Genomic DNA, 27,867 nt, shown 5'->3' on the forward strand with positions numbered 1-27,867 from the left:
AAAATATATACGTATGATATAAATTAGAACGAAATTGACCTGGCACATATAAATTTGCATAATATTGGTGAATTATTGTGTCACAAGGAAAAACGGGATATTAATCTTAAAATATTTGGAATTCAGAAATAATGTTGTAAGATCCGCGAAATAACATATTATCACAATTTGATGTTTCTAAATCAACGAAAAGTAAATGAGAAGAGCAACAAATTAAAATATATGACGGCGTTAACGATATTTATGTTATATAGCACGTGCAATAGGAGTGACTCACACAAGCCAGGTGCGCCGGCCGTGTCGTTCCACTCGTAAACAACAGCTACATCAGAAGTTGGATCAGGACTCACGTGACGTGTTTGAACATGTTCGAAGTACAGCAAAAAAAACATGATGCAGATCAGAATACTAGTAGCGGTACGCCACAAGAGCGTGAATGCAGCATACGTAAGTCGTGTAATAACGTCTCTGTTACCTCGATGGAAGATCTGAGCCACGAAGAAATCGTCACATCTTACGTTCTGGCTCATGTTGCCCAGTTTGACTGTCGACTTCATCACATGGCATTTACTAACGGAAATACAACACGTAACAAGCTATTGCAAGAAATTAAGGCAAGTGCAAATCTCAAGTGAAACTTCGATCGCAATAATGGATCTGTCATGACGAGTGGGTAGTTCCGACACGAATCGTTTTTAAGCCAATAACTACTGCTAGAGTTACATGGCACTAGTACAGTAAACCAGGACATGAGACTGTGAATTGTCGCTGAAATTTTAGAATCTACTCGATTCAATACCAATAACTTTTTTTTTTTTTTTTTTCCTACCTAAGCTGAGAGCCTTGAGAGGCTATGTCAGCGTAACCCTAACTTTAGTAGGTGAGCTCACGGGGCTCAAACCTGACGATGTTGCTAACACGAACCCTAGCAAGAGCCGTGCTTCGCAGAATCTACCACCGGATCGGAAACGCGACCCACTGAGAAGATCCGGCGAGAAACTCAGTGGGCTGTGTCTGAGAGTTAATTTACTCGTCGAGCCCTTCGTCGCAAGCGACGGGTTCGACGAGAACGGTGACCGGTGCTTGAAGTACCTAAAAGCACCGTTAGTGGATCAGGAGGATCCGAGATGACGTGTTTTGGGCGACGTCGACTGCTTTCCATTCTGTCCGCAGGATCGGGAATGTAGTTACCGGCGGCCACGATGAGAGGGTTCTCGTGTCGTGCCGCTTTATCGAAGTGGTACCAATAACACTACACGTTCGATGACTTCGGGCTCCAGCAAGCAAGCAAACAAGAAAGCAAGCAAGTTTCCGTGGGGAAGAAAAATTGACACATCTGAAGTCGTCGTGACCTGTAAGATAAGACGTCCGGTGCGTTCGTGTCTGGCGATGCGGCGGTGTTCGGGTTCCGCTGGCGGATGCAGGTTTTTCCGGTGAAGTGCGTGCTTGTGCGTGCTTGACAAGTGTTCGCGGTTGGCTTCCTCAGTGTGAGAGTAACATCGTGTAAGAGAGGTGGAACCCGTAAAATTGTAGTTTGCGTGGTGGCTGGTAAGATTTGTTGCGGTAAGAAGTTTGCATGGTGGTAAAATGTCTTGTGAGTCTGCACAGGTAGCCGGAGGTGAGACTTCCGCGGTCGCGGCCCACCCAGTCCGCGAGAACCGGGCAGATCGCCTCGACGGTACGGAGGCCGGCCGACGGGTCCGCCAAACGACGAGACCACGCCTCCAGCACGGACTGCCGATATTGGAGCCCCCGCGCTCCGGCTGCACTTGCGCTAGGGCGCGCCGCCTCGTAGGAGACTGTGAGGTATCATTGAATAACTCTGACTGCGATCGCGCGCTGCCGGCGTCGCAGCGCGGCGACGTTCTCGTGGGTAAGGACGTGGCACCAGACGGGTGCTCCGTAGTGCCATCGACCGCACGGGTACCATCACCCTGCCTATTTCTGCCGTGAAGCAGTGGTGTATTTCGGTTTGAAGGGTGGGGCAGCGGTTGTAACTATACTGAGACCTTAGAACTTCTATCTCAAGGTGTGTGGTGCGTTTACGCTGTGGATGTCTATGGGTTCCAGTAACCACTTAACACAAGGTGGGCTGTGAGTTCGTCCACACATTAATACGAAGAGCATAATCAAACGAAATTAGATACGAAGCTTAAAGGGCCGTTTAAAGTAGTTGAAGTATTGGATGGTGTCGATTTAATTTTGACTCTCACACATTCGCTTAAGGCTCGAGCTGCTACTTGCCTCACAAAAATACAGCCTGGTAAGATATCCTGGCCTACTATTAAAGAGATGCTGACAAAATTATCTAATGATGCAAGACTACTTCGACCTGGTTATTAAATTTGAAATGGAAAGCAAAAAGGGACCAGCTGAAGCCGGTATCCGGCTATGGCAACTTATAAAGAAGATTCCCGACGCTAATGTGCCAGAACAAATAGCCACCGGATTTGTTATATCAATACTGTCGCAGTGTGATGAAAGAATCCGTCGGGAATTGAACTCTGTCGTTATTACCACAAAAAATCGTCTATTTCACACATTACGTGGCTTTACCCTCAAAAGAAAAAACGAAGATCCTGATAAAGAACCAAAACGCTCTCGAAGTTTTTTTCCGTGGAAGCTGCCATTTCTGCGGAAAACCTGGGCATCGTGCCGAAGGGTGTTGCGACAGATACTGCTCTCAAACTTTTTTCGATATTCCAGCAAAACCTGAACAACCTCCTCATCCGTGGGCTCCCGGCTCTCGCCTGCAAGTCAGCTGTTACGTGTGCGGTGATGCGAGTCATGTAGCTTCTGGGTGTTCCATGCGCTACAAGAAGAAAAACGACACTGCTCCAGGTGCTGTGGCAGGTGCAACCAGAGACGTCAACGTGTGTTCCAGAGCTTCAGTGTGTTACAGATAAGTGGTTTTGGCTTCCCCTTTATGTTCCATTCAGGGTCAGAATGTAGTCTTATAAAACAAAGTCATAGTAATTTATTCAATGGTAAGCGGTTTCATGAACAAGTCACTCTTTGATCTGAAAGTAACTTAGACCAATCATGATGGAAAGAGCACTTAGGGGACATTCAACTCGCCCTTAATAGTGCACGTTGTCGAGTAACAGGGTTTACTCCAATAGAATAGACGTTTGCCGTTCAGGGTAGTTCACTTGAAATATCTTAAAGTTTCAACAGAGTGATAATCCCTCTAGATTAGATCTTGATTTAGCACGGTCGAAGACCGGCGATAATATAAAAAAAAGGGCACAAACAGAAGCTTGGTTTAGTCGAGGCAAAGCTAAAGTCAAACTCTTTTCCGCTGGGGATTTTGTTTTCGTAAGTTGACCGAAAATGTAAAGGTCCCTTCAACATTACTGCAGTTTTGGAAAACGATAGGTATAAATTGAGACATGTAAATAGTTCTAATAGAGTGTACAAATTTCCCCATGAAAACTTACGTGAAATACCTCGAGGCCCGTCAGGCCTACTAGAAATTTCTGAAAATTATAGTGACGATGACGTGACGGCGTACACAGATGGGTTAATTAATCTTGTTCATGAAACTGATCTTAATGATGACGACTCTATCACTGACAATAGAAGCGACATTTTTGTCCGCAAATAGCGATACAGCAAACATAGTCTGTGGGTAGTGATACAATGTCTGTAAGCTCAGGCACCTCAGGTGCAGGTGTTGGAAATGTAGAAAACGATGGTCGGTCTCGCACTATTTCTGAAGAAATTCCGTATAAATGTTCTGGTTTAAGAAATGTTTTAACAAACGCTACCGTACACGCAGATTAAAAAAAAAAAAAGAGAGAATTGTATGTGGCTAGAGAGATGTTAATCCGGACTAGCAAAAAAAAAAAAAGAAAAAAAAAAAGAAAGTGTGAAGTCATTGAAGGGTCTGTCCGGTCCAATGGCTTGGCTATAGGGATTTTCATCCAGATTAGCCACAACAATTAGCTACAGGGATTGCGATTCGGTCTAGCATTATCCGGTCCAGTTCGAAAAACTGAAGGGATAACAATTCCGGTCTAAGTTAAAAGGGACATACTTACATACCGGAAGAGTTTTTGAACTGGCCCAGGCAGTCTGAAGGTTATTTATAGCCAGTATAGGATTTTCTGAAGAATTATGCGATCGAACCGTACTAGATTGTTAATATCATAGACCACGTTTTAAGTTGCATCCGTTAATGTCAGGATGAACGAACACGTTTGTTGTTCACTGACATACCATAAGAATGCGCGCACGAGGACGAGCGCACGTCAGTATGGCCGTGACGGCGTTAACGATATTTATGTTATATAGCACGTGCAATAGGAGTGACTCACACAAGCCAGGTGCGCCGGCCGTGTCATTCCACTCGTAAACAACAGCTACAACAGAAGTGACTCATAAGCCAGCTGCGCCGGCTAGTATAAAAAGGCGGAACGTGCCTTGAAATGAACATTCGTTGGACTGCGTTTGCCTGGTGCACTTACTATATCCTTGTTACGTTGTGTGATTCAGTGACTGTTGTACGTATTGGTTAAAGTTGGACAAGTGTTAAAGTGAATTGTTAAGATAACATATTGTTGATTAAATCAGAAATCAAAGGCGACTTCGTTTAACTTGGTGTTCAACAAAATAATGTCTACCCTCAAGCTTACATATACATAATAGTTTTTTTCTATCTATGATAGTAACCATAGTAAAAATATTGTTCGCTGATCTACTAAATCTACTCTATAATTACAGTGACAATTACTTTGTATAAAAAACACACTGAAGTATGAAACCTAAAACAGGACAAGGAGAAAAAAAACAAACAGCGACTGCTTGAACATATCGAGGGGTGAAAGGCTATTTGGTTTAAGCGACATCTAGGGTGATATTGAGTTATATACATATACGGAATCAGCGAATTTTTCTCCGTCGAATGATGCCGGATTTATTAAAATCAGAGCACTTTTTTGGCGTTTGAAACAATACTATTTTTGGGTTGTTTCCAAAGTGGCAGTGTATTATCCAACGTTGATTTTGAATTTTTTTTTAGTAATGTACTTAAACCATACAATGATATTAAGAGACGAGACATAAACCAGTTACCTTTTCTCAGAAAAATAATCCAATAAGAGTTAAAGCGTGTTTCCTGTTTCAATTTTTTATTAAGCAGTAACTTAAATCATTTTGACTTCTACCAATTACATGGTGTGATGTCTCTTAAACCATTTGTCCGTCACCCAAATACGACATGGAGTGTCGCTTAAGCTCTTTCAGCTGCATCTATTTTCCATGCAGGGTGCTACTTAAATCAAGTAGTTCTTTTGTTTCAGATATTTTGCTTAGCCGTTAAAACATTTTGGTCCTATTATTTTATTAAATGCATGTCGCTTAATACAGACAATAAAATGAAGTAATGCAATATGAAACATTTTTTCAGTATAAATAAAAATACGGGTCGGTCTTTCAATCATTAAATTTTAATATGATACATTTCATTCATGTCGCATGATACCATATTTATTCAATCTCCCGGGAGTTAAAAATCGTGATCTTTCAACCGGACTGCCGCGCGCAGGCGCTTCAGTCGAACTCCAGAGTGCATCGAGGAGTGACGTGAAGAAATATGAAACCGAATCCTTGCTTAGAAAAAAACTGTCCCTACAAGTGTCAAGAAATAACCTCAGAAAAAAGGAGTGCCATATTTAAACATTTTTGGGAATTATCTCCGGAAAGAAAAAAGCAGTGGATAATATCTATGTCCTCTAAGCAATCCATAAAAAGGAAGAGATCCAAAGACTCTAATTACAGAAATAACACATTCTGTTATTTCATAAATGATGGAGAGGGTCGGCGACAAGTTTGTTTAAAGTTCCTCATGAATACTCTTGATGTCACTCAAAGATACATTTATTATACATTAACAACACAGGAACTTGGTATGGCGAAAGAAGATGGAAGAGGAAAATGCATTCCCCCCAACAAAACATCTAACGCAATCAAAGAATCAGTAAAATCTTTTATCAAAAGGTTACCTGCAATACCATCGCACTACTGCCGAAAGGATAGCACAAAACTATATCTGCCTGTTGAATTTAAAAATAAAAAAAATTTATACCGCTGTTATAAAGAAGACCTCATTAGTAAAGGAGTCGATGTTGTAAGTGAAAAAGTTTTCCGTCAAATATTCACTACTGATTTTAACATTGGGTTTCATGTGCCTAAGAAGGATAAATGCATAAAATGCCTACGTTTTGAAGGACAGAAGCCAGAGGATTGTGCCGAATTTCAAGATCATTTAGAGGAAAAGAAGGCATCAAAGAAGCGGTTAGAACGTCATCGACAGTTAGGTAAAGAAAATCCTTCCATTCTGTGCACATCTTTTGACCTCCAGAAAGTTCTCAATACGCCTCATGGCAATAACATGTTACTATTTTATTCTGGAAAGTATGCTGTTTATAATTTATGTTTTTATGAAAGCATCACAAGGAATGGTTTTTGTTTTATCTGGGGAGAATCTGAAGCAAAGCGGGGCGCAAATGAAATTGCTACTATTATACAGAAATACATAGAGAATGTGGATTCTCGAGGTACCATTACATCTTTGATCTTGTATTCAGATTCTTGCCCTGGACAAAACAAAAATAAAATAGTCCTTGCAACAATACATAATGCTTTGTTGCAATCGAACAATTTACAAGCAATTCAAATGAATTACCTTCTCCCTGGCCACACGGAAATGTCGGTAAACAGCATACACTCTACAATCGAACAATCCGTAAGAAATATTACTGTATGGGCCCCTTCGCAATGGGCTACAATAAGCCAGCTAGCAAGAAAAGAACCAGCACCTTATAATGTTGAAAATCTGACACACGAGAATTTCTTAAATTTTGATGATATGTCTGAAAAATATTTTAAGGGTAACCTTGTAGATAAAATTAGTAAAACCCGTACAGCAACATTTAAAAAATCTCATCCAAATCAAATGAAAGTAAAATTTTCAATGAAAGATAATGCATCCGAAGAGATTATACAAATTATTGCGAAACCTAGAGCTATCAATCGAAGATATAATTCAAGTTTGCCGATTACCAAAGCCAAATACATGGACCTAAAGAAATTGTGTGACACTGGGGTTATACCCAAGATATTTCATAAAGAATACATAAATCTACAACACTGCAATTCCAAAGATGTTCTACTGGATACTGATGTAGAAGATACAGTCGAAGAAAATGATTATTAAATACGTTCTTTCTTATTGCATTATGATTATTATCAAGCACTGGCTGTATTTTATAATTACTACAAGTTTTGTTTATTGATTTGATATTTTTTATTTTGTTTTTATTAGTTTAAGTTATAATTAAACAATATCGGTTGTGATTAATTATACTCTTAGTAAGTTTTATGACAGCCGATCTCAAGTAATACTGAATAAATAATACCTAATTATAGTTGATTTTCCTACATTCAGACTGAATTTACTTGATTAATATCACATCAGTAAAAGTAATAATACTTTATAATGTACAAAATACTAATACGTATTAATACTTTAACTGATGTGATAATAATCAGTCTGAATGTAGGAAAATCATGTATAATGAGTTAATTATAGTTGATTTTCCTACACTCAGATTGATTTTACTTGATTATTATACGAAATATGAATACTTTATCTGATGTTGTTAATTAATATGTTGTATATTAATCAAGTAAAATCAATCTGAATGAAGGAAAATCAACTATAATTATTTATTATCTATATATATAAAAATGAAACCCGTTTTCCGTTGTCACGACATAACATGAAAACGGCTTGACCGATTTGGCTAATTTTGGTCTTGAATTATTTGTTGAAGTCCAGAGAAGGTTTAAAAGGTTAGATAAATATAAAAATATTCGGAATTAAATAAAAATAACAATTTTGTTTTTCCTTTTATGTGTCCCCCGTCTGACGGATTCCTTTTGTTTGTTTTAAGTTTATCTTAAACAAAAGTTTAGGTCTTTTATTTATCGATTGAGGCACTACGAAGTCTGCCGGGTCAGCTAGTATTATTATAATTATAGATGATTTTCCTACAGTCAGACTGATTTTACTTGATTATTATACAAAATATTAATAGTTTAACTGATGTTGTTGATTAAGACTAAAAAATAAATAAATTTAATTGATGTTCCCACATTGAGACTGATCTACTTAATTATTTTTCTAAATAAATACTTTAACTGTTGTTGTGTTTTGTGTATTTCTTTATTTATTCAATATAAGCACCTGAGATTTTCAGTGATTGCGATATATTTAGGTTGTTTTAACAGCCACTGATAGTATTAGACGTAAAAAAATGTAACATCAAACGGTAAATTTTCAATATTATATGTCACATAAGTAAATTCGCCTGTCAGTCATTTTAATCTAAATTGGTAGTTGAGATAAATAGCTTGCTACTATTAATTTTGGGCTAAGTCACTTCATGCTTTTTGGCTTACTCTGAAAATATATCGCAGCGTCGCTTATTTTTTTTTCCCTGTAGCCAATTGTGGTTATGAAGTCACTTAAATCTTTATTCCATACTCTGAAAAATAAGGGCTTAAGGCAATTTGTATTAAGCGACGTTTATCTTTGTAATTAAAGGTCCGTTTTATTCGGTATTAGCATCAACAACTTGATGTTTTTAATTGAATTTCAATTAAGTTTACTCCATTCAAATTGCTGAAGAAGTTTTTTTGTTATGAATTTTTTTCCAAAATTTTAAACTTTAAATGGCTCTCGTGTAAAGTTGCAAAAATGTCGCTTAAACCAAATAGCCTTTCACCCCTCGATATAGTCGTACGTACGAACGTATGACGTGTTTTGGGCGACGTCGACTGCTTTCCATTCTGTCCGCAGGATCGGGAATCGAATATATTAAGTGTATAATCTATGATCGGGAATGATACACACACAGCCAAAGTTTTATTTGAAAGGAGATAACCATAGAGTTACTATTCTGAACCAACTGAACCAAGACCTGGCAACAGTTCTAGTTTTGACTTAATAGAAGGAATATCTATTTTACCCCAAGATTAAATTATTACAATTATTAACCTATATGTTTTGTTGATGTTCTAATAAATATATAAATAAATACATATGTTGATTTTAATAATTTAATAGCATTATGACGCAGAGTAAGTAATGTTTTTGCACGTGAGTGTACCATGCGCGAACTTACCCCCACTACGTCAACAAATGCTCAAGAAGTTTGCAGGCTATTATAATTAAGTTCAACAATATTTAAGTCGTGGTTGAGTATTCGGACGTTAAACATGAGTTTGAGGAAGTTTAAGTAATAGAACTGAGGTAATGATGTTTGTAACAAAACTCTGTGCTAGATTTTCGACATCGCATCAATTTCCAAAAAAAACCGTCGAAAAAAAGTCACCATGACGACGAAGCAATGTTTAAAATTGAATTTACATAAATAAACTGTTGCAAGCACGTGTTTTGTATTTACATAGGACTATACAGAATTACTTAAGGTAAATTCAAAACTGAAGCATGCGTATAATTTTGTCCTATAAATAAATTTTATATGGTCACCACATTAGACAAGGACACCGCGACCAAAAAGTATTCTCTTTCGAGACCGATTTCTCGGCATTAGACAGCACTCCAGTTGTAGGTACTTATTAACTCCATGGAGATAACATACCAAAACATGTAATTGTGTCAAACTTGTCAAAGTCATAACTAAGTTTAACCAACAAACATTATCAAACTATAATACCTAATTTATGTATCAAAATTAACAGACGCCAAACAAAGAAATAAAGTAAAACAGAAAGATAGACATAAAAATTTGTATGGAATACATCAAAGAATTTTAACGAAGTAAAATAATTAAAAATAAATATTATATATACTTTCTATAAAATAAATAAAGTGAAACATTATTATTTAGGCAGTTTACGGATCCTCTTGTCCGAACGTATTCTTGACCTGCGATTTTGTGGTTTTCACGGCTTCAGCAGACTATCACTAGGCGCTGGTGCCACAGGGTACTGATTTATCAACAGACGGAGCTCAGCAAGAGTATCTATCTTCCGACGTGCTTTATCAGACAGCTGGATTACTATCTTGCCTTCTGATGTCCAGCACTGCTTAAGGCCAGTGTTTGTAAGCACCCAGAAACAGCATCATGGCGGGACTTCGTCAAGAATTCAGACACTGTCAAACCAGAACCCTTCAGCAAAACTTTATTCTTCCAAACTTCACTTCGATGGCTATGGCATTTAAACCTTATTAAAACTGGACGAGGCTTGCTTTTATTAGCTCCAAGATGTTAAGTTACTATGTCAGTTGAAATGATATGACTCAATTTCGTGGGACCTTTTAAAATCTCCAAAACAGTAGCAGAAGGGTCTTTATTATTGTTGACCCCATGAAGCAACAGTACTTTCAGACGAGACATCATTTCGTGTCTGTCCAGGCCCCAAGTAAGCAATTCGATTTGAGTTTTCAAAGCAGTTAGTGCATTACACACAAATGATTTAAATTCAGCAAACTCACGGGATAAACTCGCTATGGTTTTATATGGGAGATCTGTGGTAGCTGCATTCTTCAAATCTTCGTGTTGTACAATTCTTAAGTTCAGTGTTGTAAATAAGTCTTCCAGTTGTGCAAATAGTTAGGAGTACATATCCATTGCGATGATAATTAAGTTTTTAGTTTGAGTGAGTTCAGAGGAGTAATAATTGTTGAAATGAGAGTATTAGAGGTCAGTGATCAACCTGGTATCAATAAATCATAACAAAATATGCTGTATTATATTTCAATTAAAACAAATCTTAGAAGACAAATTTTTAGTATTGACACTTAGATTACCCTTTTTTTTGTCAGGAGGAAATTGCCGACTTCTCACTAAAAATTATTTTTTAAAATAAACTTCTTATTTTTTAATTGTATTTTATTTATAACACCTAATATACTTCACGAATTCCTCTCTTTTCTTTAACTTTCTTCTAAGCACACAGGCTTAAAAATATATTATAGCAAATAAAAAATTAAATAAAATTGAATTAAATTATACGCGGGTATTAAGTGACCATTTTTATTGCAATGTGCACTATGCGCAACATTACCCCCACTATGCCAAAACATTGCCAACTTACGTGCCGCTTACTATACCACCACCCCGCCTATTTCTGCTGTGAAGCAGTAATGCGTTTCGGTTTGAAGGGTTGGGCAGCTGTTGTAACTATACTCGAGACCTTAGAACTTATATCTCAAGGTGGGTGGCGCTGTAGATGTCTATGGGCTCTAGTAACCACTTAACACCAGGTGCGCTGTGAGCTCGTCCACCCATCTAAGCAATAAATAAAAAAAACATTCAAAAATTACATTCCAGTATAGTTCAAATGTAATTGAAAAAACAGTTTATTTATAAACAACGGGACATTTATGTTTATCAAAAAAAAATCTTTAAAACAGTATACTGTCCTGCCAATAAATTTACGTCACCATATCTGTAATATGATTCCACTAGACTAAGCATGTGGTCATTAAACGGTTCAAATACTTCAAATGTTGAGAAAATTAGCAGTTTCCTAGTCTGTGAAGTTACGGCAATTTTTCATATGAAAACGTTCCAAGCTTAATTAAATACACACCTGTTGTAAGCCATTCTTAATTATTCCACGATCAATAACTTATATTTGTAAATTAAAAATAGACTTACCTTTAATTTTTGTTCTCTTCGAGCGATACGCAGGTATAAAAGCTACTATGTTGATTAAGGAAGTTTAGAGTACGACTCTTCAACACAAGAATCCGTTTTAGAATGAAATTGAGGTATTACGCTTACTCGGTTTCAGTTCTTCCAGAGCTTTCGGTTCTTTTTCGGTCAACTATCGGATAAATGTTGCCAGAAAATTAATGTAAAAAATGATACATATGATCGGATTTCGTCTTTTAAACCTAAGCTTCTTGGTTTGAAATCACCGTTTTATAGCTTTTTTTTCATAAATATCTTCTGAGGGGTCAATAATTAAATCACTTTTTTTATTGTTCTAAGAATGCATAATTGTTGAATCAAATAAGTAGAAATTTTTGTTTTCTGTGTACACTTTTGTATGACATGACTTGCCTAAAATTTAGGGTTCGCTGAAAAGAAAGTTTTCCGAAAAGGGAAAAGTATTAGGAAAAATTAAATACAATTAATACATTTTCTCAGATAAAAAAAAGTTAGTAATTTTTAGTCCCATACAATTCCAAGTAAAACAGAGTTAGCCGTAATTTTGTCTGCCTTTACTTAAAATTACCTTTACTTAACTTAACTAGCCTTCACTTAACTTTAAATTAATTTAAATTTACCACTATATAAACGATATGAAACCACCTATTTGGCATATCCAGGATACTGCAGCTTACAAGTTAATTTCAGAGTCATTACTTATAGTTAATCATAATCATCAGTGAATCATTAGCAACGTTGAAAAGGTTAATAGATTTAGTGTGAAATTAGCTGATTTAGACTATGAATGAATTAATCTGAAAATTACCTTCAAAATGATAAAAATAAGTAAATTAACAGTGCGTTTCCAGAAGTCTTTTTTTGCCACGTACCATCTGGATATGGAATGAGCTCCCCTTCACGGCGTTTCACGAGCGCTATGACATGTCCTTCTTCAAACGAGGCTTGTGGAGAGTATTAAGCGGTAGGCAGTGGCTTGGCTCTGCCCCTAGCATTGCTGAAGTCAATGGGCGTTGGTAACCACTCACCATCAGGTGGGCCGTATGCTCGTCTGCCTACAAGGGCAATAAAAAAAAATGTGTGACACGCCCTAATATTATAAATGTAATTCATAAAGATGATTGAATAATATTCTGTGATTTTTCTTTGATGTAATCTCGTCCTAAAATAAAAATCTACGGAACCTTATGTGTTTTTAATGTATAATAAGTAATAACCTTTGAGGTGCTATGTTGAAAGGAATACCCTATCATAGACAATGTACAATAGATAATAGCGATCATCGTCGTTTTATTTTGCGTTAAGCATTGTGTTATTATTTTGATTGTGGGTTTAAATTATTAATTGTTAATAACAAATATAAATCTACAGATTACTACTCATTTCAAACATTAAAAAAAAACAATCAATTTAATAATGTCCAATAAGACGTAAAGAGAAACTAATTCTTAGTATTATTAATTTTATTTGCAATTATGCTCACGTATGGTTTATAAATAAATAATAAAACTGGGCAGTCTACAAAAAACTTCGCAACCGTTGCAGTCGCCTGTGTAGGGATGCAAAGAGACGCCACATTCACAATTCCGTAACTAATCTCGATTCTACACAAGTATGGCGATTTCTCAAGTCTCTTGGTATCGGTAAGGGTGTTGAGGAGAATACCGTAAGTGCGAATATTGACGCACTCAATGCGCATTTTGCCAAGCCTCCAGTCACGCTCGATGCCACCATCAAACTTTCTACTCTTAATCATCTCTCAAATCTTTCTAAGCCATTAAATACTTCTTTTTCCTTTACACCAATTGCTAAGCGGGATATTAAAAAATCCTTTCAATCCATTTCCACTAAGGCAGTAGGATGTGATAATCTGCAGCTTCAAATGTTCACATTTATCATGGAGGAACTTGCTCCTATCCTTTGCCACATAATAAATTTTTCTCTTGAGTCCAGTTCCTTTCCGTCACTTTGGAAAAAGGCTCATGTCCTACCCTTGCCTAAAATTGCAAAACCTTCTTCTTTATCCCATTACCGTCCCATCTCTATTCTTCCGATCTTTTCCAAAGTCCTCGAGAGCATTGTTCAAAAACAACTTTCTTTTTACCTCTCTTCGAATAACCTACTGAGTCCGTATCAATCTGGATTCCGTCCAGGTCACAGCACTGTCACCGCGTTGGTGAAAATCACCGATGATATTCGCTTGGCCATGGAGCGGAAATCAATTACTATTTTGGTTTTACTGGACTTCAGCAATGCTTTTAATTCAGTTGATTTTGACATTCTTCTCGGTATCCTATCCTCTCTTAATGTCTCGTCTTCGGTAATTCAGTGGTTTAATTCTTACCTCCGTGGACGCTCGCAGTCGGTTCACTACGAAGAGTCTTTCTCTGAGTGGTGTGACCTCACTGCGGGTGTTCCACAGGGTTGCGTACTTTCTCCTCTCCTCTTCTCTGTGTTTATAAACACAATTTCTCAATCAATATCTTCACACTTCCATCTCTATGCAGACGACTTGCAGCTATATCGCCATACGAGGGTTGCTGACGTTGGGGCTGCCATTTCGGCAATCAACGTGGATCTCTCTGCGATTTACAACTGGGCCAAGTCCTTTGGTCTTTTGGTGAATCCTTCGAAATCGCAAGCTCTCATTGTTGGTGGTAGATATATGTGCGGCCTTCTCGATCTAACGCCTATCCTCTACGCCAACGTTCGGATAGCGTATTCGAAATGTGTAAAAAATCTAGGTTTATACATCGACAGTCACCTCTCGTGGATTAATCACGTTTCCGAAGTAAGCAGAAAAACTGTTTACTCCTTTCAGTCTCTGAAACGCCTTCAAAAATTCTTGCCTCTTCGCACTAAAATTTCTCTTGCCCAAACGCTTTTACTTCCTCTTCTCGATTATGCCGATATCTGTTTTCTAGATGCTTCTGAATTGCTTTTAGATAGACTCGAACGTCTGCAGAATTTGTGCATCCGCTTCATTTTTGGTCTCCGGAAGTATGACCATGTGTCTGATTTCCGGGCTAAGCTGGGGTGGCTGCCGATTAGGCGACGTCGTGATTGCCACATTTATTTATTTATTTTTTTATTTATTACACTTCATGTAAAATTTACATTGGCGGACTTAATGCCTAAGGCATTCTCTACCAGTCAACCAAAGGTAGTGCAGAGTAAATAGTGGTAGGTGCAATGAAATTTATATTAGGTAATGAATACATACAAAAAAAGTATATCTACATATATACAAAATCACATATATATATACATACACATATACATACATACATACATACATATATACACACATACATACATATAATAGTTTATACAGTATTAAAAGGAATATATTAATAAATTTCCTTAACAAATAATTTCATCAAGTTCATGACGATTCCGCTAACTTTTCCAACAGCATTCGCCGAACCCTTAACTTGAACGTGCAGCGGTTAGTAATAGTCCTGATCTCGAGAGGAAGCGCATTCCATAGCAGAACAGATTGCACGACGAAAGAGTTACGAACATAACTAGAACTATGTGTGGGACAACGAATTAATAGGCTATTGAGAGAACGTAGGGCCCGCTCATGGCTGGAGTGAAGATATTGAAAATAGGAAGTTAGATAGGAAGGAGGTTCGGGAGACATAAGTAAGGAATGAAGAGTCGTCAGTGCACGTAAATTACGACGCTGGCGAATCGGTAGAAGTTTGAGCTGAGCACGATAGGAAGATATATGATCATATTTACGAAGATTAAAAATAAATCGAATGCAGTTATTAAGAAGACGATCAAGTTTATTAAGAAGATCTGCATTCAGGTCAAAATAACACACATCACCATAATCAATTATAGGGAAGATCAAGGCTTGTACTAGCATAGTCTTGGTCGCTGATGGTAAGAAATTCTTGAGGCGATACAGAGCACGAAGAATTCCAGAGGTTCTTTGTCCAACGTAAGATACTTGAGCTTTCCAGTCGAGTGTGGAGTCTATGTAAAGGCCTAGGTTTTTAACCACGGAACTTAGCGGAATTGCTTTACCATTATAGAATATAGGTGGGAGTGAGATAGTAGTTAAGCGTTGGATCATACGAGGACTGCCCACAATAATGGCTTGGCATTTCGTTGGATTCACAGTTAAGCCAAACTTAGTTGACCAACTGCATATGTAGTCCAGATCCTTATTTAGCTGGTTTATTGCCTGAGAAATAGACTCCACAGTCGTCTGTCTATAAAGCTGCAAGTCATCAGCATACAGATGATACGCACACTGAAGATTATGTGTTAAGAAATTTATAAAAATAGAAAATAATAATGGAGACAAAATACCGCCCTGGGGCACGCCAGAGTTGACACTACACCAACTTGAAGAGGTGTCATCAATACGAGTACACTGCTGGCGTCCCCGAAGATATGATGAAAACCATTCCAGTGCTGTAGGAGAGATCATAATATAGGACAAAATAGATAGGAGGATATCGTGATTGACGGCATTGAACGCATTTGAAAAATCAATTAGTACCAGTACTGTGACTTTAGTGTCTTGCATACCTGTCCTAATGTCGCCAACCACTTTAAGGAGAGCGGAAACGGTGGAGTGACCTGGTCGGAAGCCAGACTGGTAAGGGCTCAACAGGTTGTTCCGGAAAATAAACTGCGACAATTGTTTGTGTACGCAGGCCTCGATCACCTTGGATAGAAAGGGAAGAATAGATATGGGCCTGAAGTGATTTGGAAGGGAAGGGTTAGGAATTTTAGGTAAAGGAAGAACATAAGCCTTACGCCACAATGAAGGAAAAGAGCCTGATGATAGGGAAAAATTTGTGATGTGCCATATAGCTGGCAGAAGATGATCCAGGATTGTGACGATCATACGGCGACTTATATTGTCACAACCCACGGCGTTCGATTTTATGGACAGGATAATATTTTTGATCTCATCCACAGCAACCGAAGAAAATTCAAAGGAGTCAACATTAAGTCGAGACAAACCATTCAGGTAGTTCAAGGTGCGACATTTCGTTTGATTATTTAGTGGTGTAGCAGAGGAGAAATGAAAGTTGATGTCATTCAAACTTATCGTCGCCTGAAAATCAGAGTGACGCTGTCTGCCAATACCCAGAGTTCCAAGGAATTTCCAAATATCGGCAGGCGAAGCGGAATTTATGTTTTCTAGAATGTGGCGTCGTTTAGCGTTACGTATCATCTGATTGCACCGGTTCCTCGACACTTTAAATTTAGTCCAGTTATCATTACACCGATTCCTCCTAAATTTTCGAAAAGCCCGATCCCGGCGCCTCATAGCCATCCGAATACCTTCAGTCATCCAAGGAGCTGGTGGGCGTTTCAGTTTAATTTTTCTGATAGGCGCATGAGTGTTGTAAAGCCCAAGGACAACCTCATTGAATATGTGAACCTTTTCATCTACCGAGGGTGAAGATATTAGTTGGTCCCAGTCCACTTTAGAAGCGTCTTTGCATAGATTTTCCTTATTCATACGACCAAAACTACGCATGGACAAAACCCTGGGCTGTGGTTTAGGAGGTTTAATCGTATAGGATAAAAAGATGAGGTCGTGATGGGAAAAACCAGGAGCAGGATATTGACCGTGAGTGGGTACAGAGGTAGGAGTGGAGGTCAGCATTAGGTCTAGCCAAGTATCATCGCCATTAATGTTGTGGTGAGTAGCCTGTAGAGGCAAGACATGAAGACCAGTAGACCTAATGATTTCCTGAAGTTTACGGGAACGAGAGGATAAAGGAGCTATGAAGTTGGTGTTGAAATCACCCATGATAATGTGATGTGAATAATCTGACCCTAAAGATTCCAGAATCGGCTCGAGACTGGAGAAGTAGTCGACGTTGGGGGGACAGTATACGACACCGAGAACAATTTTTGCTCCCTTCATAGAAATTTCAAGAAAGATATATTCCACAGGTGTAGAAGAATCAGCAGACGAGCAAGCTATTGTTTTATAAGAAATGTTACTGCGGAGATATATAGCAACGCCGCCCCCTCGGGCATCGATACGATCATTCCGTATTAAAGTAAAGCCATCGAGAGGGTAGTTAGCAGAAGGTAAATGAGGCTTAAGCCAACTCTCAGAAATCAAGACAGCATGAACGTTAGTATTAGTGAAAGTAATGAATAAGTCATTGTAGTGACTTGGTATACTTTGAGCATTAATGTGACATACATTTAAAAGGCAGTCAGATGATTTATCAAACGTCTGCCGTATACAGTCTCCAAGGGAATCGGGAAGTGAACAATAACTATCGTTATCAGATGACAGCATAGAATCATTAGCAGAAAGAAACGAATCATCAATACATTCCATTGTATACAAATTAAATATAACAGAATAATATAACTATACTATTATAATAAAATGAATAAATAAATATTTAAAATAAACTAAAATAAATATAACTATACTACCATAAAATAAAAATAAGGATTAAGTTTAAAAGTAATGCACGCGCAATGTCTCTGCACCACCCGCCAGCTGAAATACACAGGATGATGATACAAAACAAAAAAAAATTTACAATACCTTATAAAACAGAAACAGAAAATAAAGAATATTAATAACGAAAAACATAATAAAGGCCATAATTTACAATAAAAAAAACCAATTAATTAGAATAATGAAAAACAAATCTCCACAACAATATTCTGATTAAAACTTCAAAAAAGTAAACTACAAGGCAAATTTTATCTGTGAACGCAGTCAATTAAAACAGTCTGTCGGACTTTTGGCGGGAACTCCAAACGTGGCGGTCGATTTAAATATTTTTACTGTTTTTCGTTAAAATATTACCAAAACTTATTTTATATAGTATATATATATATATAGTGTAAATAATTGTACATTTTGTTAAATAATAAAATGAACGAACCGGAGGATCCAGGTGGAACCCCGAAACGTTCCAAAATTCTTCGTAAAAGAGGTTCGAAGGAATGTGGACCTGAAGCAGGCGGCGGTGAGGATGTCTTTATTCCGTTTTTTAAGCCAGGTTATCTGAGACTTTATCCTGAACATTGTACAAATACAGACTTCAAAGTGTTTGTTGAAAGCCAGGACCAACAGGTTAAACTTGGAAATAAAAGCCCAGTTTACTTGAATCATATTTTTACTTCGGAAGTGAAAGGTGTAGTAGCTTTACATAGAGTCAATGCCAACAAAATTGCAGTTGTTTTTAAGCAATACAACACTGCAAATAATTTCATCACAAATACAGACTTTTTAACAAAGCACAACTTGAAGGCGCATATTCCTGCAGCGCAAATAGAAAAAACTGGAATCATCCGATATGTGCCTACCAACATTTCGAACAAGGACTTATATACAAAACTGTCTTCGATCTATGAAATTATTTCAGTGAGAAGATTCACGAAAAAAGTCGGTCAAAGTACTGTAGGTCTTGAGACTGTTAGTATAACTTTCCTATCAAATGTTCTGCCCGACAACATCCAATATGACCTATTTTCGTTCAGGGTGTTTGAATATGTCCCGCCGTTGCAGCAATGCTTCCGGTGCTTCAAGTTCAACCACCCTGCGAAAATTTGTAATGGTAAACAACGTTGCTCGATATGTGCTGGGGAACATAATTTCAGAGACTGTGATAAAAAAGAGAACTTGTGTTGTGTCAATTGCAGTGGCCCTCACCTGGCCATTTCCAAATCTTGCCCAATAAAAATGAAAAAAATACTTGAAAAGAAGGGTAACATTACTTATGCCTCTGTGGCTAATACAATTACGACATCTGATTTTCCATCTTTACCTACACAGTCGAGCAGCATTGTTAAGACCCTGCCATCAATAAACCAAAGTGTACATAAATTAAATAAAAATGTAAAAATTGTAAATAATGTAAATAAAACAGTGCCTGAACCCAACTTGAACCAAACTCAACTTAAGGCTCAAATTGCAAACAATAAGAATATTCTGATGGCAATGGTCCAAACTTTAGTTGAATTGGGTAATAAAACAGATAATGAACCGGTGACTACACTGTTCATAAAAGACTTACTTTTAAAAAATCTGTCACATTAATGGATAGTACAGTACAGAACATACAGCAGTTATGTATCGCTCAATACAATATTCAAAGTATACATAGAAAAAAACCTTTATTGTCTAAATTTTTAGCTGAGCAAAATGTTGATATCTGTCTACTCAATGAAACTTGGCTGAAAGATACTCAGCATTTTAAAATTTCGGGATATAATTCCCACTATCATAATGCTCAAAATGAGCATGGTGGAGTAGCAATTTTGATCAAACCGTATTTTAAATATAATATTATTCAAACCAGATTTTACCAAGACATTCAGACTGTGGCATTATCGTTATATGTAAGTGGTAACCACTTAACGATTTTATGTGTATACTGTCCTCCCTCGAATGGTAGCTTCAGAATAAGTAAACTGCGTAATATAATTAGAGATTTGCCTAAGCCAATATATGTGGCTGGAGATTTCAACGCTCACCATGTGGCATTTGGGTGTATGACCACGAAAAGTCGGGGTCATCAGTTATACGATTTAATTGATGAATTTGATCTATGTGTCCTTAACAATGGTAGCTTCACTACTATTAATTATCCTAACCGAAATCCATCGGCTATTGATGTCAGTTTTTGTAGTGCTCCAATCACTCCACTATGCGAATGGTGGGTGCATGATGATTCTATGGGGAGCTATCATTTTCCTACGCTTACTCGTGTTTTATTGTCCGTTGATAGATACCAAATTAATCCTCCCATTGAAAAATTCTTATACAACAAGACAGACTGGACGAAATACAATGAGCTATCTTTAACTGCTTTTTCTAACTTTGAAGTTAATAATGAGAATCCATTACAGTCATATGACGAATTTATCGAAAGGCTTGATACACTTAAGAGGGATACTGTGCCAAAGTTTGTCAAAGCAAATAACTATCGTTGCAAACCTCCAGCACCTTGGTGGAGTGACACATGTGAACAGAGTGTTATTAAAACTTATGAAGCTTTAAAACTATACAGAAGACATCCAACCATTGATAATTACATTAATTATAAAAAACTTGATGCTGTTAAGAAAAAGACTATTTCAGAACATAAACGCAATGGTTGGGCGAACATCTGTAATACTTTTAACAGAACTACACCTGTTAGTATTATTTGGAAATACATCAAGTTATTTAAACGAATAAAATGCAATAATAGAACTTATAAAGACGAATTTGTTGTCCCTCTCTTAGAAAAATTATCTCAGAATGGATGTAGGGTTATTGATAATCTAGAAAGTTATTTTCAAATTAATAATAGTCTTCAAAAGTCCAGTTTTCTCATAGAGCCCTTTACTTGGAGTGAGTTTTGTACAAGTTTACAATCCAGACGAAACACAACCCCTGGTTTAGATGATTGTCCATATATTTTAATCAAAAACCTAAATCAGTCCGTTCAAAAGAAACTATTAGCTAATCTTAATGCTCTTTGGCACTTAAAAAAAATTCCTGAATCTTGGAAAACACAGTGTGTAATCCCTCTACTTAAGCATGACAAACCACCTGAAGACCCTAACTCATATCGTCCCATATCACTGTCATCTTGTGTTGGAAAGCTTAATGAAAACATGATAAAGATGCGTCTTGAGTCTTATGTAGAGGTGAACAACATCATTCCACATGTTCAATATGGCTTCCGGAGAGGGCGAAGTTGTGCTGACAGCTTCATCTCTCTCTTGTCAGATCTGAAATATGCCAATAATAATAATAAGTCCAGTGTTTGTGTTTTTCTGGATGTTCAAGGTGCGTTTGATAATGTAGACCCTGGCATTTTGGTTCAAGTTCTTTCTGACACTGGTATACCAGGCATACTTTGCCATTGGTTATTTAATTTTTTAACAGATAGAACTTTGTATATAAGGCATAATAATATTCTCCATGGTCCCAGAAAGGTCTCCAAAGGTACAATGCAGGGGGCTACATTATCTCCACTGCTGTATAATATATATACTAGTCAAATTCTTAATTTTGTAAATATAGAAGGTGTAAATATTTTACAATTTGCAGATGATCTTGTAATATATTGTACAGACCATAATGTAGATAGAGCTGTAAATAGTATAAACAATGCTCTAGATCAATTGTACATATATTATAATGACAGGTTGGCTCTACAGATTAACCCTAACAAAAGCAAGGCCATGATTTTTAGTAAAGATTTTCCCTCTAATGGCATACTCTACAATAATCATCCTATTTCAGTTGTACCAAACCATAAATTCCTGGGTGTTGTCATTGATAACAAACTTTGTTTTAATTTACACATCAATCACATTATAACTAACTCTCTTAAGGGCTTAAATATTATAAGATGTTTAGCTGGTGTGTCTTGGGGTGCAGACCCCAATGTTTTAAGTATGCTATATAAATCTATAGTCAGAAGCCACTTCGACTACAGTTGTTTAGCCTACTCAAATAGTAGTTGTGTAAAAAAACTAGACATAATTCAAAACAAAGCTCTGCGAATTATTTCTGGGGCTATGTGTTCAACTCCCATACGAGCTATGGAAGTTGAAACCAAAATAATGCCACTGTGTCTTAGAAGACTTTTGCTAATAGAGAGATATTTACTAAAGCTGTTATCTGGTAATGATAATGTTCTCAAAAAAATAGTACCTTTTCCTGTACAATGCTCAGCCCAGCAGACTTCGGGAGGTGAGCTTTTACGAGGTTCTTTCCCAATTCTGCCTCTCATTGTACTGCAAATGAATGAAGATTTTAAAAATGTAATTAAACAATCAAAGTGGACATGTTACTCATACCCATATTCCTGTATTATATTTGAGACCAATATTGTTACTAAAAAAATTTTTAATAATAGTGAATTGTTAAGTTTTCTTTCCAACAATAACTACTATACTTTGTATACAGATGGTAGTAAAAGTGAACTCTTTGTGCGCAGTGCTGTTTATGATCCCCAATCTAAGTTTGGTCAAAGCTTTCTTCTGGACCCTAAATGCAGTGTTTTCACTGCAGAGGTATATGCGGCCCTCGAAGCTCTGAAGAGGATCGCACGTATAAATAGTTTTAATAACTTTTTAATTTTAACAGACAGTTTAAGTATGGTCCAAAGTTTAACCAATCTCAGATTTGACTTTAAAAAAAACTATATTTTGTATAATATTAAAAAATTGTTATTTAGTTATGCACAAAAGGGTATACAGGTCTCTTTCATGTGGATTCCATCACATAGGGACATAACAGGAAATGAGATAGTAGATAAAATTGCACGTGATGGAACCAACATGTTGGATGTTAGCTCCATAGTAAAAGTACCTTTGACTGACTGTTATCAAACTATTGACAACCAGGTCAATAATTTATGGGTCGAATTTTGGAAACAAGACCAAGAACAGAAGGGTAAATGGTATGGAAATGTTCAAACAAATCTACCTGTAGCACCATGGTATAACAAACTGAAAATGGCCAGTCGGGACTTTATTACGATTATAAACAGACTGCGTTTTGGTCACTCGACCGTCCCAGCCCACCTAGCTCGGTTGGGAATAGTGGAGAGCAGCTATTGCACCTTCTGCAATGATTCGGTTGGTGATATCGAACATTTCATATTTAAATGTGAGTGCTTTTCGTTTGACAGATTGATTCTTGTCAGTGAAATTAGTGACATAGTGCAAAATCAAGTGACAGTGCAAGATCCCTCCCGCCGCCTGAGTGATATGTTAAAAAATAGATCCTATTACGTGCCTCTATATAAATTCATCAAAAATACAGTGGGGAAATTATAATAAACTGAATAAAAATACTTAAGACTTGGCCTAAAGGTCTAGATACCAGGCCATAAACTCCAAAAAAAAAAAAAAAACAGTCTGTCAAGTGTCAAATTTACAGAATTAATTATTTTAACAAGACTACCCACAAACACATTAACATTTGCCAATGACAATATTATACTCCGTGATGCCACTAATCTACCCACGAAACATATCAACATCAACATCAACAATACGTGAATAAAAGTAAAAGTGAAAAATAATAAATCCAATGATAAACATTTAAATCATCAAATCATAAATTGTGAAATGAAAATAATGATATACATACGTTGTGAAGTCATAAGACTAAATATATTAGTGAAAGTCGAATAATCTTAAGTAATTAAAGTGAAAAAAAAAACAAAAACACAAACACAGGCCACTAGGTCTTCCGCAATTTCGAGTTCACAGTGATAGCCGGTGCCGCCTTAGAGACGCTGCCCTTAGCTGATGTTGGCTTACCATCCACAATAGGATATTTAACTGCGAGGTCGCTAAACTCATCCATAGTGGTCAATCTGTGACGATTTCCATTCGCAGTCTTGATAATAATGACCCCGTCTTGCGTCCAACATTGACGCACACCAAAATACTGACGGCTCTTGCCGAACACCGCCTGTCGAGATTTTGTAAGGAATTCCTTGATGGACACAGGAGAACCTTTAAGTTTGGACTTCGTCCTCCAAATCGACATCCGTGTATCTAAGCATTTCAATCTGACCAGGATTGGGCGGTGATGATCCTTATTAGTAGCTCCTATACGGTGACACACATTGAAGTCAGCAGCAGAGGTATTCAGAAGCATTTTTTTATGCAAAATATCCAAGATGGCAGCGGTGCAGTCTTCGTTTTGAACTTCAGGGACTCCCAGAAAGATGAGGTTTTTTCGACGATGTCTGGTCTCGATCGCATCAACCAGTCGAGTGCACTCACCAATCTGCTGTCGAAGAAGTTTCAACATAGAGAATATAAGTTCCCGGAATGTTCGGAATTCCTCCGCAACCTTGGAGACTGTATCCTTCGCAGGCCCTCCAGCATGAAGCTGTGCCTCAAGATCGGCCATTCTTTTCGTGAAGCACTCTTCCAAGTTTCTTTGAGCAACCTCAATCGCAGATAATTGCGACATAGTTATGTTTCTGTTTCAAGGGGTGCTGGCAGGTGGTATTTTTATTGGCTTAAATCATGTAAATATTGCCAAAATGCATATATATACTTAATGACACACAAAAGGATCTCTTTTCAATCTCACATTCTCTCTTTTCTCTATTCTATTCTTCACAATCCCGATGCCCCTATCTATCTCCGTGAACGCTTTGAATACCTGATTCCTGACGGCAAAGTTAGTCGACAAGCCACATCTCTTCTTTTAAAAACTCCCATTCACAGCTCTAGTCGCTATAGTGGCTCTTTCACAATACAAGCAGTGCGATTATGGAATTCTCTCCCTCAACCTATTCGTGCTAGTTCCTCTCTAGAAGTTTTTAAGAGTCAAATGAAGAAACATTTCCTGTCACTTTAATTGTATTTAAGTTATTGTTTTATGTATGTTTATTTATATGTATTTTTCATTTTATACTAGATTTTTTTTTTTTTAAAGCTTAGTTTAAAAATCATGCTTTAATAGCTTTTATATTGTACACTATTCCCCTCTTATACATCGTATTTCACTCTGCTATTGGTTTGCTGGAAGAAAACTCATGAATGAGTTAAGCTCGTCTTTGTACATAGTATTTAGACATTCTTTAAATCTGTTTTTTAATGTATTTTCTTTGTGTGTACAATAAGTATAAATAAATAAAATTGTAATGGAAATATTGTGCTTATTTTAAATTGTACGTATAGTGACATCTAGTATAATACTTTAAAACTAATTTTAATCAGACGATTCCTGAAATAGACTATGCTCCAAATTTAGAATTTCATCGTATGCAAGTCTGTTAGTATTAAAATATTGTAAACAAATTTGAAAATTTTAAATTCCCTTTTTTATAAATCCTGAACTATAAATTATAAATGTCAGAGTATGAATTAAAATTTTATTATAAATTTTAGTCTTGTAAATGGCGCTTAATTAGTTTTCTGTCTAGTTCTATCAAAAACCAAGTACCTAAAGTGAAATGTGGAAAATATCAGGGAAACGGTTACCGAATCCAAATTACAACATTGTAGGTTGCTTAGCTAGCGAAGCTAATTTTAACTTGATCCGTTATGCGTATGTTATTGTTGGTAAGTTTAATTTCTAAAGTGAAGCCAGCAGTTTTTTTTTCCTAACTAAGCTGATAGCCTTGAGAGGCTATTTCAGCATAACCTTAACTAGTAGGTGAGCTCACGGGGCTCAAACCTGATGACGTTGCTAACACCAACCCTAGCAAGAGCCGTGCTTCGCAGAATCTACCACCGGATCGGAAACGCGACCCACTGAGAAGATCTGGCGAGAAACTCAGTGGGCTGTGTCTGAGGGTTAATTTACTCGTCGAGCCCTTCGTCGCAAGCGACGGGTTCGACGAGAACGATGGCCGGTGATTGAGGTACCTAAAAGCACCGTTAGTGGATCGGGAGGATCCGAAATGATGTGTTTGGGGCGACGTCGACTGCTTTCAATTCTGTCCGCAGGATCGAGAATGTCAAACCGGAGTGATGCTAACACTAACCCTAGCAAGGGCAGTGCTTCGCAGAAAGCCAGCAGGCGAGCACTCCCTCAGTATTGTAAGCTTCTATATGGAGCGTTTTGGTTTTTTCATTTTCAAAACAACCCATCCTACAAAATTTCCGCGCCTAGGGGACGCTTGGGGTATGTGTGCTTAGCGTGAGTTTTTTAACGTTCTCGATAGCGTAAAAGTTAGCCCAATTTTGTATGCAGTTGGAACAGAGCCCCTAGCGGCAAATGTAGGCAAACGACCCCATTCCATACAAATATCAACTAACTTTTACGTTAAAAAACTCGCACTAAGCACACTGCACTGCTCAGTGCTCGAAGATGTTATGTTCCGGAAATCCATAGCTTCTTTCTACGTGGAGCCTGCGTGTTGCGGATTTCGTAATTTCAATTCGCGTGCACTGTACAATTGACTTCTTTTTTAAAAACCTTTTTTTTATTTCGACAGCTCAAGTATTCTGCTCCCCATATACTACCCAACTGCACATCGTCGTTTCGACAACGTTGTTTGATAGTCCATGAAACCCGGTTCAAGATCGCTAAAATATGATATTTGAAAAAAAAATTGATATATTCATGCGATATAATTAATCCTATACATATTTCATACATAATAGTAGTCGTCGTGGCCTAACGGATAAGACGTCCGGTGCATTCGTGTTGAAGCGATGCACCGGTGTTCGAATCCCGCAGGCGGGTACCAATTTTTCAAATGAAATACGTACTCAACAAATGTTCACGATTGACTTCCACGGTGAAGGAATAACATCGTGTAATAAAAATGAAACCCGCAAAATTATAATTTGCGTAATTACTGGTGGTAGGACCTCTTGTGAGTCCGCGCGGGTGGGTACCACCACCCTGCCTATTTCTGCCGTGAAGCAGTAATGCGTTTCGGTTTGAAGGGCGGTGCAGCCGTCGTAACTATACTTGAGACCTTAGAACTTGTATCTCAAGGTGGGTGGCGCATTTACGTTGTGGATGTCTATGGTCTCTAGTAACCACTTAACACCAGGTGGGCTGAGAGCTCGTCCACCCATCTAAGCAATAAAAAAAAAAAAATATATATATATTTGGGTATTACATCGATAAAATGATAATTAAAATTTCTATTTGCTTTTTTCTTATTGAAGTTTACCCTCTCCTAAGCACGGTTTGGTAGGTGAGCTTACGGGGCTCAACTTGCTAACACTAGCCTCTAGAATCGGGACTCACTGAGAGCATCCGGCAGAGAAACTCAGTGGGTTTTCACTACCATTCTACGTTTAGTTTAGCCTAGGTAATTAATTTTTGATACGGCTTTAGGTATGGTCTCTTAAGATCCTGCATGATATTGTCTTACTTAAACTTTTTTTGTACAGGAGAAAATCACCGGATCCCCAACCGCGCCCGGTGGGAGTTGAACCTCACCAAAAACTCCTGCCGCTTACAGCCAACTCCCGACCCTGGACCAGGCCAGAGCCAGTCCGGACCATTGAGATGGCAGGGTTGACGCAGAGCATATTACATCCATACCGCCGGAAGCTTATATAGCTAGCGCAATTTCTTGTAACTTTAAGAATAAAGATATGATTCCCTTGCCTTCAGGTTCACCGACCCGTTCCATCGAAAATATCCATTTACTTTAAATTATGCTGTTAATTTTTTCTAGGTGTATTCCGTCTGTTATTTACAGCA

At 37.4% G+C, this 27,867-nt stretch overlaps 2 protein-coding genes, 1 long non-coding RNA gene and 1 other non-coding gene across 4 annotated transcripts in view; 2 read left to right on the top strand and 2 right to left on the bottom strand.

Annotated features, from left to right (window-relative positions):
* LOC101737792 (uncharacterized) overlaps positions 1–12,133 on the bottom strand; it is a 30,649-nt gene extending 18,516 nt beyond the window's left edge. Inside the window, exon 1 of the long non-coding RNA XR_009973714.1 lies at positions 11,697–12,133. This is a non-coding gene — a long non-coding RNA (uncharacterized LOC101737792). The remainder of the gene's footprint in view (positions 1–11,696) is intronic.
* Positions 115–5,253, bottom strand: LOC134199215 (uncharacterized). Its single transcript, XM_062669586.1, has 3 exons — positions 5,197–5,253; positions 1,353–1,774; positions 115–570 (listed from the first exon to the last, which is right to left on the bottom strand). Exons 1-3 carry the CDS (start codon positions 5,251–5,253, stop codon positions 183–185), a joined length of 867 nt encoding a protein of 288 aa, XP_062525570.1. The 3' UTR covers positions 115–182.
* Positions 1,774–10,918, top strand: LOC134199281 (uncharacterized). The gene has a single exon (XM_062669772.1). The coding sequence runs from the start codon at positions 5,597–5,599 to the stop codon at positions 7,217–7,219; it is 1,623 nt and encodes a 540-aa protein (XP_062525756.1). The 5' UTR covers positions 1,774–5,596; the 3' UTR covers positions 7,220–10,918.
* On the top strand, positions 10,503–10,590 carry Mir2838 (microRNA mir-2838). The gene has a single exon (NR_107439.1). It is a non-coding gene; the product is annotated as a microRNA mir-2838 (primary transcript).
* Positions 12,134–27,867: the final 15,734 nt, after the last annotated feature.

Source organism: Bombyx mori, chromosome 8 (genome assembly GCF_030269925.1).
Source record: "Bombyx mori chromosome 8, ASM3026992v2".
Lineage (NCBI taxonomy): Eukaryota > Metazoa > Arthropoda > Insecta > Lepidoptera > Bombycidae > Bombyx > Bombyx mori.